We start from the raw sequence: 14,738 nt of genomic DNA, 5'->3' as shown, positions 1-14,738 counted from the left end.
TTTGGGCTCCTAGAATGCCCACCGGCACGTCGATTCCCCGCAGCAACAACGCTGGAGGTATTTTTTAGTATTCGAGGTCAGATGAAAATAGAGCAAATTGAATAAGGGAGGAGTATCCTTTATTGACCCAATTTGAACTCAACATCGTTTGGTAGCGAACAGCCTTGAAAGTTATTTTGTCTCTCCTCCCCTTTAATCTTTGTGAAGACACTGGCTTGACAACATCATCTCCCTATTATGCAAGTCAACTCATGTAAATAAGTGGAAGTGTTCACCTTAAATGCTGCTTCATTCAATTTCATGCGGAGGGGGAGAAAGCCAATGCCAAAATGACGGCAATCAATTCAAAATCATCTTCATCATCTAATTAGGTTGTTTGGAGGTAACGTAAATAATGCACCGGACTTATTCCTTGTCACAAAAGATAAAGATAGTTTTATTAGCTTAAAAATTTACACAAATGCAATTACCCAGAATACAGTCACTAGACATTCCAACAATACGATTTGTTTTCTCTTCATGTTTGATGTTTTCCCTTGGAGGTTTGCCTCATTTGGCTAATTCTTCCACTGTCCAGTGTCCACTAACGACTTTTGAAATGAAAGCAAAGAAATGAAAGCACATCATGAATTTTCGTGCAAAGCATCAATCTCGTCCTGTACACGAAAACGGATTGAGAACGAAGTAATCGATATTCACGAATGGGAATGGCGCTACGAATGAAAGGGTGAACAACGTTCGCATCTGAATTTAGAGAAAACTGAATGACATTTGTTTTTTTTAATGGGTCCTTTCGATTACGTATCCTTACGGCTGTGGATTACCGATCCTTATTCTACATGAATTCAGCGGAATTGTGAATAACCAAATGAGGGGAGTGAGTTGCTCCTGAACAAGATGTGTGAGTTATTACGCCGAGTCATCCCAGAGAACCGAGATCTTCAGCCGAATGAATGATTCGGTCCACGATCCAAACACTTCATCGAATTCCATATCTATAGCATCAAAAATAAAATAAGAGTATATGAAGTTCCGATACGTAGTAATTGCACTCACCTATTTTCATGGGATAAACCTAAGAAGTTTCCTGCTGTGACTCAATTTATTCAGCCAGATTAACTGAGGGTGAACTAGGACCAATCTGATAAAGTTTTACAGTTACAATAGTTTTCAGGAACTGTTGAATGTGCATGATGGCTGGTTTATCTTTTTCTTGGTTTACCTCAAATACTGGCATCAACGCCTTGATGATATGGAATATTTCGAGTCTTGGTTTCTGATTTTAACTCAGTTTAGCAACGTGGTAGTTGCACTGAAGTAGTTTGTGTCTCCAAAAGCTGTTTGTCTTTGGGATGCTTTTGCTTGTTGAAAGGGTGCCAGCTAATGTAATGCCAGTAAATTGTAATTTGTAATTCAAGCAACATGTTTTCTTGTCTGAAAGTCAGAATGAAAAGGTTTCAACTTTCAATGTATGTATCAAAATTTCAGTTTTCGTAGTGATCTACCAATGATTGTGAGCATCTTCTTCTACTTTGAATATTTATGTTGCAGTTTCACTGCCTGTTGATCTCTGTCAGCTGGAGAATGGGTAAATCAGAAATGACGTACATACCTACAAAAAAGATAGATTTAGTTTTACAGTAAGGTATAATGTTCAAAACAGCATTTCGATTCGAGAGTTGCCCATGTTCAATTTGCTGTTTCCTCAAAAACTGTTCCTGACAGTTTTTTGTTTCTTCTCCAATTTTAAACAGTCTAAATAACAAATATTTCATAAACAGTTATAAGAATATCAAAGCAATCTCACTTGTGATGTGCATGTGAAACCCACGCGGTAGGCAGTCGACAGCATGATTCCACAAAGCAGTACAAAATTCCTCTACTAGGTGTCTGAAAAACAATAATGACGCGGTTTTTTTCAAAAATGATGCATATGCTTGTATTTTCTTAAACTGACCTTACATTTAATAAACCAAAATAATCAGAATTATATTATATTTAGTAGAATAAGAAAAAACAAAAACAAAAATATCATAAGTCACAGCTCACAGGTAATAAAAAAAACCAGTTCCAAAAGTTGTCACTTGTTACATGTAAAGATAAATAATGACACAATTTTCTATTATTAGCTAGCAGAACGTTACAATTATTTGTTGTTTGCTAGAACCACTTTGCCGTCTAAACCAATTGGATGTAAGCCACACTTTAAACAATAAAATAACAGCAGCAGGTATACATCTCCGTAGGCAGTTGACGTGGGATTGATCATCCGATTGCAACCTTTCTCTTTTGGAAGACGATCAAGTCCAAAACAACGTCCAATATGAAAAGACTTACTTATAATATAAATTAGCCTTTATATCTTTGATGGCAATCCATCTGATAACAATTACCAGAGTTTTTTAATAATGAAAAATCAACTTTCGCATCTCTCGTCTCCTAGTTTCACATAGAAAACGAGCGATGGTTTCAGACTCGGTGAATAAATCGAGACAGAACATCACACTGGCCCATTTCATAGTTTAAAACTATGTCATCAAGAAAAAATGGGCACGGAAAAACATCAAGGACGCCATCGTCTCGATCGTCTAAGATGAAGAATTACTTACAGTACAAAACGTGGGAGTGCTGAAAGGTGAAAGTGTACGCGGGTTTACTGTTAGGCCTAATCGGTGACACCTACAGGCGTCTATTTTGGGTTTCTATGAGGTCACGGTTATACGCATTGGCGGTTTCCACGTCTCGAATTTCTGATGACTTATATGCTTCTTGCTGTCCTGTAAAGTTGGCTGCACACGTAGCCTGCATAGTATTCTACCTTTTTTTGGAAAGATGGAACGATGATTAGATTGTAATTTAATACGGCATTGAAAGATGCGTACCTAGTTACCTCTGTAAGTACCACAATACACTAGTCGACGAGTTTTTCAACAATTCATAGCCAAAGTAATGGGGTTACGGTCATCTTAAATGTGATCCGCGTACAAGGTTGATGGATTCCTGCTAAAAAAGGGAATAAAAGTGAATGGAGCGTGGGTGTGTGATATTTCTGAAAAAGAAAAATCAGCGGACAGAATAAAAATGTTGACAGAATCTAATGAAACTTTTCTATTGAATCCAGCTTTTATTATTGGCGTGTAAACTACATCCCTCGATTTGAAACGGGTAAAACCGCATCAGTTGGAGAAAAGGTCATATGTACAAATCTACGCAGTATAGTACCGCCCAATGTTTAAGTTCATACATATACTACATCCAGCTATTGTTTCTTTTCGAAATTCTTTCTCTATCTGCTGGCGTGTCGACGCAAAAGTGAAAGTATGAAATCACGACCCCACCAAAATTACACCGCTAGTTTTCTCGGAAAGAAAAAATTCCGAGATGCGCCTATAGCAGTGATGTGTGTGCCATTAACCCTTTCGTCTTTTCTATAGGCACTCCTGCATCCTCGAAGGTTTTTTCCTTACCTTTAATTTGCATAGTGCAGTTCATCATGCGTATAAGATGTTACATCTCCTGTATACGTAGTAGTCCTCTCTTGTAGCAGATGTTTTTCATGACCTGAGCTGTCGTTTAGCAGCGTAATCATTGTGAAATGGAACAATTTCGTGATCTCACATGACGTCGATTTCGGCTGTACAGGGCAACGATCAGAAATCCCGCAAGTGCCTTCGGCGTGATGGTGAGCTTGTTTGCATTCTGGGGGCCCTTTCGTGACTTTTCAACGTCTTGTAGGGCATTGTTGTATAGTCAAAAGATGGGATCCGTGACGTCCTCGAGTTAACTTGCTCAAAGAAACACTGTGCAACTCAAGTTCCGATCTGTTTACACTGCAGCCTTGGATGGATGCAAACGGATGGCGACATACGGAGGCGGTTGGATTTTGATTCCACTTGGATGGACGTCAAAACAGTTTCGCTCTATATAATTATTCCTTATGGTATTGGAGATTTGACACATGTCAATCCATCAGTCTTATTCCACTTTTTCGGTGACAGTTCAATCATTCCGGTGGTTATTGGAAATCGGAATGGGTTCCGCTTAGTTTCTTTTTCAATCAGAAAATACCGATTTATTGGCAGACTGCTGAGCACTCCCTCTGGCACCAGGTGCAATCGCCTGTTTAGAAAAAGATAACCCAGAGAGAAAGAATTAACAGAGTTGCGTGTTGTTACTCGTAAAACGTATAAATCACCTTTCTCCGCACACTATAGGATGCGCCAGTTTGGGCTGGGTGTACTCAAGGTCTCTCCGCAGCCTCTGTCGCGCCTCATCGTCGCCTACTCTGGTGACACGCAAAAGAGTCCTCAGGTGAATTGTGTGTGTACAGGTGACCATAGTGTTTGAAACCTGTTGAAGGATGATAGTATAGCATTTGAAAAATTAGACCGTATCTGAATTCAACTAACTCAAGTACATTAATTTCGTCTTTTTTGCGATTTGATAATGATTATAATTATACGTGAAATGTTAATTATAATGACAGAGCTTTCGAATGGCGAAATTAGTCGACTAATTTTTTGGAGTTGAAATTTCATTTTCATTTATAAGTCATTTAATTTTCATTTCATGCAATTTTCTCTCGCTCAGAGTTGTCAAAAATTTGTTTTATTGTAGAGTAAAAGGCCTCTTCTTTAAATCATCAAAGTTGACTGTAATAAAGAAATGTAGGTTAATGATGCAACATCTGTTTTTTGTTTCTGACGGCCGTTTTATCAGTCGGAGATCTGCTGGTGCTTGTTCCATGTGGACACTTTCGCCAATAAAATTTGAGCCGGTTGAATAATTTTTGTTGTTTTTTAAAGCTGTAGGAGTCAACAACGAAGACCTTGATTATTGCGTGCATGTGTCGATCAAAAGAAAAGAGAAAGGAGCATTATTCATCTCTCGGGTCGCTCATATCGTCCGTGCGGAATTGATCCATGAGAAACTTGCGCAATCATTACACATATATGAATCAAGTCAGAATTGAAACTAATAAAAAATTTAACTCATAACAAAATTCGATAAGTTCAGTATTGTCGTGCTAATAGTTTTACGGTCAAAAACAACAAATTTGAAACGTATTGCGAATCGGATACATTCGACCGATTAGCATTGCAAACTGAAAAGTAAATTTAAATTAAAACCGCGAAACGTTATCTGCATTGAGTGAAAGTCTTACGTGATTCATCCGCAACGAGAGAGAAAGAAAACGAGAAAAGAGAAGAGTCGACGCCTATAATCTTGGACGCTGTTAGTCGTCTCATCTTTAATTCTCTCTTTTTTTGTGTGTTTCCATCCGACCTGCCGGTTGTTGAAAGACGTGGGAGAATGGAGAAATCTACACACCAGCAAGCGTGCTTTTTCCAACAGACTTTACCAGTATATAATAATCAGTTGTTTGTAATTACAGAAAATCCTATACTTGTAGCTTGGGTAAAGTTTTGGCACTCTCACATGTTGTCAATTAACTCTGTTGGAATCATTCGCTCATATATCGCGGTGAGGCCACTTAGACGAGTCTCGGTCCGCCGAGGAAAAGAAAATCCCATTCGTCAAAATTCGGTTTTTCGGTTATTTTGACTCGTAGGCGTAAATATTTCCAGGATGATCGTGACTTCCCCTCATTCTGACGCAAATTATACGTGTGTATATAAATGTCGTGCCGTTGATGATGATCCACCTCTCTCGCAATAAAAGTGTTGCCATGGTCCCCTGCACGAATTGTATGGGGCCAAGACGACAGGTCAGCGCTGCGCTCACGTAATAATCTCCACTTTCCAACGTTGAATAACGTCCTATTACCCGCCTGATGAAATCTAGACATTTACTATTTTCCAGGTGTGGCGTCAATATCAAGATTCTCCTGTTCACCGACTCTATAGGTTACATAAATAACAGTTATTGAATCTAGCGGGACCAAAAAGAAAAAAGACCCGCGTGAATACGCGGGTCATAGCGGGCCATCAGCAGCACACCTTCTCGTTGTCATAATAAGTGATGACGCGGGACCCGCGCTATCAAGACAATAAGGTTCTCGTTGGCCGCAGCCCCCGCACGCGTGGGAAACAATACGGCACGTATAGATACGAGCGCGCATCTATACACATTCGTTTTGCAGGGAGACAACAAAACGCGCGTTGAAAAGAGAGAGTGAGCTGAAGGTTGATCACGAAACGCGGCCGTGAAGAGGCGAAGCGCTTCTCTCTTTATTTTCACTCGAGAAAAACAAAAAGTTTCTTCAGATTTTTCCTTCTACCCGATGCTAGAAAAGGTGGGAGGGAACACACAGCAAGACGAGAAAGGTATGAAAACTTTTCCTAGTTGACTTTTTGCTCCTCCCTATTCTCAAATAGCGTGAATGGTGGGTCTATAAAAAAGGCGACGGATGATGTTTGGGTCTTCAGTTGCAGATCAAAGAGCGACGTGAAAGAAAATGCTTGCCTTTTCAAAGATTCTGGTGGGTTTTATTAGATTTTCGACTAGGATCGCCAGGATTTTATATCCTCATTTTTCTTTTCGTTTTTCAGTGCGCAGTGGCAGTGGTGGCCGTTCTAGTGTCGTCGATTGACGCCACCAAAAAAGGTAAGTGAAGATTATTCGTTGTTGCGCTAATTTATTATTAAGAATTAATTCCGCTCAAATTGTAACTGCTGTCAAACTAATCATCTTATAAAAACCCTAATGTTTGTCGATGCAGGACGAGGCAGAGGCAGAAGTGGTGGCTATGGTAACACAACTGCTGAAACTACTAAACAATCTATAATCAGCGCATGTAAGACTTTCACTTTAGTTATTTAATTTCAATCGATTCATTCAGGCGGTAGTAGCATGATGAGTTCCTACGTTCAGTCATCCCAAGTCTACGGACAGGTGATGTGCATGGTACCGTGCGGAGGTAATTAATTAACAATACCAAATAATCCCGAAATATCTGTAATAATAATTGACGGATATTACCTGATTTTAGGAGGTGGTGGCGGGTACAACACGATGCAATCGGGTGGTGGTCACGGGGGTGGCTACGGGGGTGGTCAGCCAGCTCGTCCGATGACCGGAAACAGTTACGGGGGCGGTGGGCATTCTCCTCGTCCCACTTTAGCTAGTTCCGGATATGGAAGCTCCCAAGGTGGATACGGTTCAGCTCCTCGTCCAGCTGCTCCTCGTCCATCGGGAAAAGGTAAAGGCCAATCTCGTCCGATGACTGGAGGATACGGGGGGCAGGCCGCTGCTTCGTCAACTGGTTACGGAGGTGGCCATGCCGCTGTAGCTCCAGCTGCTCCTCGTCCAGCCGGTTACGGTGGTCAGTCTGCAGGTCACGCAGCTCGTCCCGCAGCAAGTGGATATGGTGGACAATCTGCAGGTCACGCAGCTCGTCCCGCAGCAGGTGGATATGGTGGACAATCTGCTGGGCATGTAGCTCCCGCTCCTTCTGCAGGCTATGGTGGACAACATGCAGCTCCCTCAGCTGGAGGCTATGGTGGTGTTCCTTCTGCTGGAGGACACGGTAGTCGCCGCGCTCCCGCTCCGGCTTCCGGAGGCTATGGTGGACAACATGCAGCTCCCTCAGCTCCTTCTCACGCAGCTCCTGTTCACGTTGCACCCGCTCCGGCTTCCGGAGGATATGGTGCTGGAGCATCTGCTCCTTCTGCTGGAGGCTATGGTGGTGTTCCTTCTGCTGGAGGACACGGTAATCGCCCCGCTCCCGCTCCGGCTTCCGGAGGCTATGGTGGACAACACGCTGCTCCCTCAGCTCCTTCTCACGCAGCTCCCGTTCACGTAGCTCCGGCTCCGTCTTCCGGAGGATACGGTGCTGGGGCATCTTCTTCTTCTGCTGGAGGCTATGGTGGTCATGCGGCTCCCGCAGCTCCTGTTCACGCAGCTCCTGTTCACGCAGCTCCTGTTCACGCAGCTCCTGTTCACGCAGCTCCTGTTCAAGCAGCTCCCGCTCAGGCTTCCGGAGGATATGGTGCTGGAGCATCTGCTCCTTCAGCTGGAGGCTATGGTGGTGTTCCTTCTGCTGAAGGACACGGTAATCGCCCCGCTCCGGCTTCCGGAGGCTATGGTGGACAACACGCTGCTCCCTCAGCTCCTTCTCACGCAGCTCCCGTTCATGTAGCTCCCGCTCCGGCTTCCGGGGGATATGGTAGTGCAGCATCTTCTTCTTCTGGAGGCTATGGCGGACATGTGGCTCCCGCAGCTCCTTCTCACGGAGCTCCCATGACTGGTGGGCATGGTGCTAGCCAAGGTGCTTCTTTAGGAGCCAGTTATGGTCGTTAAGTTAACAGCAGGTTAGCAATCCAAATACGCAATTATCATTCTAGCAAAATAATTAAGGCATTTGATTAATGATTACTTCTTTTCTTATTCACTGGCAGCAGATCTTCACCAATACTATTTAGCTCTGTCGATTGTATAAAGAGTTATCCCCAACAAGTGCCTATTCAGACGTTTATAAGCCATCAATTAATGTAAATCAATCCTGCATATGAATACAAATTTTTGAAAATCTATACCTGTATGTTTTATATGGGCACAAATTTAATTTGGCTGGGAGGTGCCTCAGCAAGTCCTGCTTGATCGTAAAATTTCACTTAGCTTTTTAGAGAGAAGTTGAATTACTATTGAAATTATTGTCTTCCACATTTTCACACTTGAATGATTGGCTCACAATCAAATTGTGTTTCAGATTATAATTTTGTTTTTAATTATTTTAAAAATTTTCAACTTTAATCTCTAGAAGTATAGAGCAAATAGAAAATTTGGTGTTTCCACGTTTTCGCATAAACCAACGATTGCTATCCAGATAGATTGTAAACATATAAATACTTTAGTATTCACATAGTATTTTACCTCGTGATTTTACCTTCAGCTGAATTCGAATGCTATCATTCCATTTTGTTTGTTATCTTAAACTTTGTTCACGCTGCTTTGTCCGACCCATATAGTAGGCCATGGTCCGACCAACTGCTGTCATGCTTGAAACTTGCAGACGACACTTTTCTTCTAATTATTCATGATCAAGAAATCGATAGAAATTATTAAAAATCGACCCCTATCCTATCCCAACGATCGAAAACGATTAAAGCAATTTTCTCATCCGCACTCGACATCCGCTGAACGGATAGGGAGTAATTTTAATATTTTTAGTTCGTTTCAATAAGTTTCACCCCTACTACAGAAGAGATAAAAGTAAAAATTTACACGAAACCCGCAGATAATTACTTTTAGACCGAATCCCCCACATCATAATTTTCTCAGAGCCTCTTTCAAAATTCATTTTTGTGGTTTCAAAGAAACACAAACCACAGAAAAGCAAACATGCAGCTCTGAATGTCCTATTTACGTAGTCAACTGTCTAGTGCCGACAGAGGCCTCCGTGATCGATGACTGAGGACGCGGACGTGTAACCAAAAGAAAGTGAAAGACCTTTTTCAAAACAATCATAACTCACAAAGAGTGCGCCGTCATACAACAGCGATAGGAAACCACATGTACTATTCTTTACCGTCACATCAGCATACATATTGTTCAAATCAACAGATTCGTAGAGTCTTTTTATGCCCAAAATGGTCGAGTGAAAGTTTGAAATCAATACCGACAGTCATATTTGATTACGTCTGTGTATGGTTTTCTCAAGTTCAACAGGACTGTACACTTTCAAAATTCCTTGAAAATGTATGTCGTCATTTGGAAGGAAAATTTGACTGGATGGGTGTCATTAGCAATGACGAAATAAAACGGGGCGTAAAGCCGAATTATAATTCTACCTGATGGCGTCGTCGTGATGAAAACGGCAAACTTTCACCTCGCGGAAATCCGGCCGTTTACAGATGTCATTTCTTATGGCAGCCAACATTTTTATGACCTCATCGAGCTGTAGGGTCGAGAGGATATATAAGAAGTAAGAACAATCAGATGTGGAAACTAGCGCCTGTATAACGTCTAATAACGACTTTGCCTTCCTTTTGGGACATACTATTTCAAAGGTAAGGTATTGTAACTGTCTTTTCTCTTATTCCTGGAACGTAACGAAGGTTATACATACATGTCGTGTCATTACCATAACGAAAACTTAGCATATTAGAGTTTTTTTTTTTTTCATTTGAACTGAAATTCAGTGTAATGGATTATTGCAGAAAAAGGAAAAGCATTTTCGAGTTTGCATAATAGGAAATTCAAAATATTCCGATATCTTATGTGTGCATAACGTTGCATACAAATATGGGTATAGGGTTGACACGACACAACATCCAATGAATTTCAATATGTATGTATATTGTTCAAGCGTAGTCACGAAACCATAAAAATCGGGCACTAAATCAAAATTTGCATCAGCAAATTAATTCCGATTTTCCACTTTCGAAATCAAATAGGTCGGAAATTGAATTCTGAGGCGAGAGCTGACTCGCTTATTTGACTATCGACAAGGGCGCCTAAAGTTTCGTTCGGTCCAAAGAGATAAGTTTTAAAAACGCAATACCGTTGATTGGCTGCACTTTGGTAAAAATGTTGGGTAACCATGTGAGATGAGTTCATGTGATCTGCTGATGGCGATGTCCACATTACAGAACTGCGCACAAAGCAAGGGGCGGGTGGATTTTCTGGTCGATCGACGAAAATTCTGTTGAATTTTTTTTAAAATCACAGCGATAATAATTAATATGAGATCCGTGTTCACTAATGATTTTCATTACTTATTGGACGTGAGAAGTTTAAGCTGGGCTTTAACCGCACATAGTCCGATGAGGTAAATGTCGTCCCATATGAAATAAGGAGTTGATTGCACGGCTGCTAGTAGTGAACGGACGGCACTTCCGGCAATGACGATTCCAGCGCCTTGTAAATAATTTGGAACCCGGGACCATGGCCACTCTTCAAAACTTGACGGCCATTTGCCTGACGAAGAGATTAGGCAATATTATTAATGAAATGTTATTCTCTGACAGACTTTATTCTAAAACAAACTGTGATTTCTAAGCGGAGATCCTCCAGCAATCTTGCGGCCGTAAACACTAGGCTCAGATGGTAAAAACGAATGAAGAACCGTCGCTAAGTTATGGACGTTCACGTAGACGTCGTCATCCACTTTCAAAACAAAGTCAACTTGCGAGCAACGAGAATTCAACCAATTCAACAGACCAGCCGCTTTAACTGACAAGTTCCTGTACTTGTCGTACACGTTCACCTGTAAAATGTCGTTGTGTCTCGCACTTTCCTCGGTCAGTTTCTGCTGGACAGTTTTGTTCTTTGTCAGTCCGACGATGAAACCGAATCCCACAAGGTTCAATTGTCTGTTGATGTTGGATTGATTTTTCAAATGACTGGGCCATGTCGAACGAATTGTGGCGCGCTTTTCAAAATTGTTTGGGGCCGAGATGACGGCCACAAACAAGGTGCGCTCGTTTCTGTTGTTGTTGACTTTTACACGACATGGAGCGATGCTGATGGGATACTGGAAGGAAGTCACGTCGTTGATAACTGGTCCCATGCCGGTCACGAGTGGTTCAACGTCAGTCAGCTCCTTAAGACCCAAATGGGCCGTCATGAATCGAGTGTAATTTTCGACACCGCCATACGTTGCGTCTCTTAAATGATAACTCAGGTAATTAAACAGATCCCGATCGATGGTTATGACATTCTTGTCCGTTTGATCGTTCGTTGTCATTTTGCCGACTATTGGAGATTCAAACAAGGGGGAGGGAAACGAGTGAAGCCAAGAAAAATTAACGATTGAATTGGTTTCCCTAAAACAAACTAAACTGCAGAACAGGTAAACCACAAATGTCAAAATAGTGCCAAACGCAATCATTATGGAAATATTTCTCAGTTTTATTCTTACCATGTTGGTATTTATTTTACGTCCGTACTGGCTACTGAAACCCTGACAACTAGACAAATGCCTACATTGTTGGATGTTTAGACAGCTTCAATTGGGAGGAAAACATCTGGCGTAGCGCCACATATTTGATTACCGAAAGCTGGCTTGATAAGTCAGAGAACATGTAACCAAAAACCAGCAAATTTCCACTGCTTTATTGATTTCATGGGTATTACAAAGGATTTTATAAATAATTCTTTAAATAATAAAATAAATTACCGGAATTATTGATTATTGCATTGAAAATCTAACCGTTTTACTGCCAATCGCTTTTCTACTTTTTTTTCGTTGTTGTTATTTCTATAAAGGCGGATCGAAATAAATGTGATAGTGGAGTTTCTTGGTTCGCAGATAGCTGAAAGTGTTGTCAAACTCGAAGACATCTATTCGCAAATTCCAAATAATTAAAGACGTGGATCCGAAAACCAGCAGAACAATAGTGTAACTTACATTTGCCAGGCTCGTCACAAGTAAACTGGCCTTCTTCCATCGTCAAATGGCTGTCAACTCGATCAAGTGGAATTACATCGACAACGTTTCCTTTAGATTTCTTGATGTAGACTCGATATCGGATGTCTCCTCCCTCCGTCATGAACTCCCACCTGTTTGAATTAACGTTTTACTGAAACCCAAGATTATATCGGTATTATCCAGATGATTCAATATACCTCAATACGGAACGCGCGATGGTAACATTGAGTTTCAGTTTTTTCCGTCCACCAGCACCAGCGATTATGTTTACTGTTTGCATGTTGTCCTTGGGCACAGGTGCGCTATTTTTCAGGTAATACGTCTGAGGTACCTCTCCACCCATATTGAACTATGTAATTTCATAGAGGATTAGCCAACAACATTCAATAAATGGACTTAAAGATAATACCTTGCTGGGACATTTGGGATCCCCATCCGGATCGGTCATGGTACCGCCGTAAAATGCAGGAAGTTGATCAGCGTCGATTTCCTCTAACAAAGCGGCCGTCCATTCCGCCTTGTTGCTACCGAAAACTTTAATTGTACCAAGCACGCACTCAGGTACAAACGGTTTCACCATGGTAAACATTAACTGAAAGGATAATTTCGGAGCTTTCTCGGTTAAAAAACAAACAAAAAACAAACACCATTTTAATTTGGAGATTAAATTTGTTTGTGTGTTGTAAAATTTCTCGAATACCATTAATGGCAAAAATTCGGCGATACTCCATTGGATAATAGCCCGTCTTTAACTTGACCACTTCAAACATTTGTTGCACCACTGTAAAGGAAGATTTGATGATTTAAAGACTAACGCTTGCACTCTACTGCACCATCTAGTAGTAATGCATTATTACCTGTTTTACATGTCAGTTGCTTCATCGAAAAATGTTCAAAGTCTAAAATTATTGTACTCATTCCCACTGGTTTGCCGGTGCAATCAGTTGCTTCTCTGCCTCGTCTGGCATACGTTTCCTCCAGCCATATAAAAAAATCTGAATGTTCTTTCTTGATTGAGCTCAAAAAAATTCCTAAATCGGATAAAAAATATAGTATCAGTTATAAATGACTATACTTGATTAAATCCTATGGACTCTAATATACCTTTAGGGTCAACTCTTCCTATTGCAGAAATGAAGACTGCAGGTGCGACGGAAAGACAAATAATAATGCGGTACCATTTGATTAAGTGATTTTGAAATGAAGCTATACTGTTATATAATTTACCGGGGCAGCCACATTTGTCAAATCCAACTTTTCCATCAGAATAGTATTTTTTGAAAACTTCGCTGGGTGTGTAAACTTCTAGGATTTCATCTACTCGATTTAATTGCCGCCATTCCAAGCACTTTAGGTTTTGATAGAGAAATTATTAGACTGAAAAGAATGAATACTTGAAGTCGTTCGAAAAGCTTACCTGCCTGAGCATTTTCTCGGCTCTAACCGCATCGAAATCATGTACTTTTTATTTTACGTAAAATTATATCAATTAAATAATCTCCATGGGGAAAATAATATTTCAGAGTGAAAATTCTTACCGCTTAGCCATTTAATAAGATATTGGTCAGTGTAATCGGGCAGTTGGCAATCACGCACTGCAATCCTCATCTAGACGCATATGATTTATAATTAGCTGATAGGCTATTTTCTATTGAAATGCGGTCAGTGGGAAAATCGACACCAACTTACCTGTTGAACTGCTTTTGCAACCTTGTTCACATCAGTGCCCGGAGCTATGAGCAATTGATCATATAAAAAAAATTAATTATACAGGTTTCTATTTTTACACTAGACTGAACCATACAAAGAGAAGTCAAGTGATAGTTGCCGTTGCAGTCTTGTCGCTCGCCATAACAGGTTCCTTTATCTCCGCACTTTGCCGTTATTTTGTTGAGACAGGTTGAAAAGCTTAATATATAACGTGAACATTTGATGGATTTGTTGATGCTTACCTGAACAGAGAAGACCCGTTGATTTCCCGGAGGATATTGCATGACGTCCATGATGATACAAGTAATAGCAACCAGTAAGATGCGTGACGACCCCACTGATATTGTCAACCTAGAATGAAACAACACATTAAGAGCTATACAATACGGATGATGGTACGTTACGTAAAATTACTCAAATTTGTTTTAACGCTTACGGCTTACCTGTGCATTAGTTATCTGCTGTAAGCAGCACCGCTGAAGTTTCTGATCTTGTTATGTGAAGTAAATGGTACTAGACTCCCAGATGATGTGTAAGTAGTGCAACTATCAAACACCAACTAACTGACTAGAATTGGAATCACATCGAAAGTGAAATTCCGTTTGTTGATTTCTGTCCCGCATTGCTGGTCGCCCTTGACTTTGTAACCCATTTAACGCAATCTCAAACCACTCCTTTCACTATATTGGGAACA

General features: G+C 40.8%; 3 protein-coding genes and 2 long non-coding RNA genes across 21 annotated transcripts; 1 reads left to right on the top strand and 4 right to left on the bottom strand.

Annotated features, from left to right (window-relative positions):
• Positions 1 to 192: 192 nt before the first annotated feature.
• LOC124313597 lies at positions 193 to 7,070 on the bottom strand. 6 transcript variants are annotated; one of them, XR_006910856.1, is made up of 11 exons: positions 6,943 to 7,070; positions 4,196 to 4,350; positions 3,468 to 4,119; positions 2,883 to 3,003; positions 1,808 to 2,818; positions 1,506 to 1,612; positions 1,223 to 1,434; positions 1,057 to 1,141; positions 812 to 995; positions 471 to 744; positions 193 to 411 (listed from the first exon to the last, which is right to left on the bottom strand). It is a non-coding gene; the product is annotated as an uncharacterized LOC124313597 (long non-coding RNA). The 6 variants fall into 6 exon arrangements; XR_006910855.1 differs by lacking the exon at positions 193 to 411 and having other exon boundaries at positions 413 to 744; XR_006910859.1 differs by lacking the exon at positions 193 to 411 and having other exon boundaries at positions 413 to 744; positions 825 to 995.
• Positions 6,350 to 8,495, top strand: LOC124313044 (glycine-rich cell wall structural protein 1.0-like). Of its 12 annotated transcripts, XM_046777732.1 has the most exons (8): positions 6,350 to 6,442; positions 6,513 to 6,567; positions 6,683 to 6,712; positions 6,803 to 6,880; positions 6,953 to 7,579; positions 7,733 to 7,763; positions 7,923 to 8,273; positions 8,361 to 8,495. In XM_046777732.1, the coding sequence occupies exons 1-7, from the start codon at positions 6,419 to 6,421 to the stop codon at positions 8,260 to 8,262; spliced, it is 1,185 nt and encodes a 394-aa protein (XP_046633688.1). In that variant the 5' UTR covers positions 6,350 to 6,418; the 3' UTR covers positions 8,263 to 8,273; positions 8,361 to 8,495. The 12 variants fall into 12 exon arrangements, with proteins under 12 accessions (XP_046633688.1, XP_046633682.1, XP_046633684.1 ...); XM_046777726.1 differs by having other exon boundaries at positions 6,953 to 7,297; positions 7,346 to 8,273; XM_046777728.1 differs by having other exon boundaries at positions 6,953 to 7,456; positions 7,640 to 8,273.
• Positions 8,339 to 8,923, bottom strand: LOC124313674. The gene is made up of 3 exons (XR_006910977.1): positions 8,836 to 8,923; positions 8,499 to 8,580; positions 8,339 to 8,422 (listed from the first exon to the last, which is right to left on the bottom strand). It is a non-coding gene; the product is annotated as an uncharacterized LOC124313674 (long non-coding RNA).
• Positions 8,924 to 9,958: 1,035 nt separating this feature from the next.
• Positions 9,959 to 11,920, bottom strand: LOC124313089 (lactosylceramide 1,3-N-acetyl-beta-D-glucosaminyltransferase A-like). Its single transcript, XM_046777811.1, has 3 exons — positions 10,951 to 11,920; positions 10,680 to 10,881; positions 9,959 to 10,606 (listed from the first exon to the last, which is right to left on the bottom strand). Exons 1-3 carry the CDS (start codon positions 11,825 to 11,827, stop codon positions 10,351 to 10,353), a joined length of 1,335 nt encoding a protein of 444 aa, XP_046633767.1. The 5' UTR covers positions 11,828 to 11,920; the 3' UTR covers positions 9,959 to 10,350.
• An 83-nt stretch (positions 11,921 to 12,003) lies between these two features.
• LOC124313085 (SEC14-like protein 2) lies at positions 12,004 to 14,668 on the bottom strand. Its single transcript, XM_046777804.1, has 14 exons — positions 14,488 to 14,668; positions 14,287 to 14,395; positions 14,139 to 14,208; positions 14,024 to 14,067; positions 13,873 to 13,942; positions 13,752 to 13,795; positions 13,562 to 13,682; positions 13,439 to 13,474; positions 13,192 to 13,365; positions 13,035 to 13,115; positions 12,744 to 12,946; positions 12,532 to 12,683; positions 12,314 to 12,465; positions 12,004 to 12,246 (listed from the first exon to the last, which is right to left on the bottom strand). The coding sequence occupies exons 1-14, from the start codon at positions 14,493 to 14,495 to the stop codon at positions 12,164 to 12,166; spliced, it is 1,347 nt and encodes a 448-aa protein (XP_046633760.1). The 5' UTR covers positions 14,496 to 14,668; the 3' UTR covers positions 12,004 to 12,163.
• Between the last annotated feature and the right edge of the window lie 70 nt (positions 14,669 to 14,738).

This window comes from Daphnia pulicaria, chromosome 9 (genome assembly GCF_021234035.1).
Source record: "Daphnia pulicaria isolate SC F1-1A chromosome 9, SC_F0-13Bv2, whole genome shotgun sequence".
Classification (NCBI taxonomy): Eukaryota; Metazoa; Arthropoda; class Branchiopoda; order Diplostraca; family Daphniidae; genus Daphnia; species Daphnia pulicaria.
Note: the sequence above shows the minus strand (reverse complement) of the source record. Positions and strands in the feature narration are given on the sequence as shown.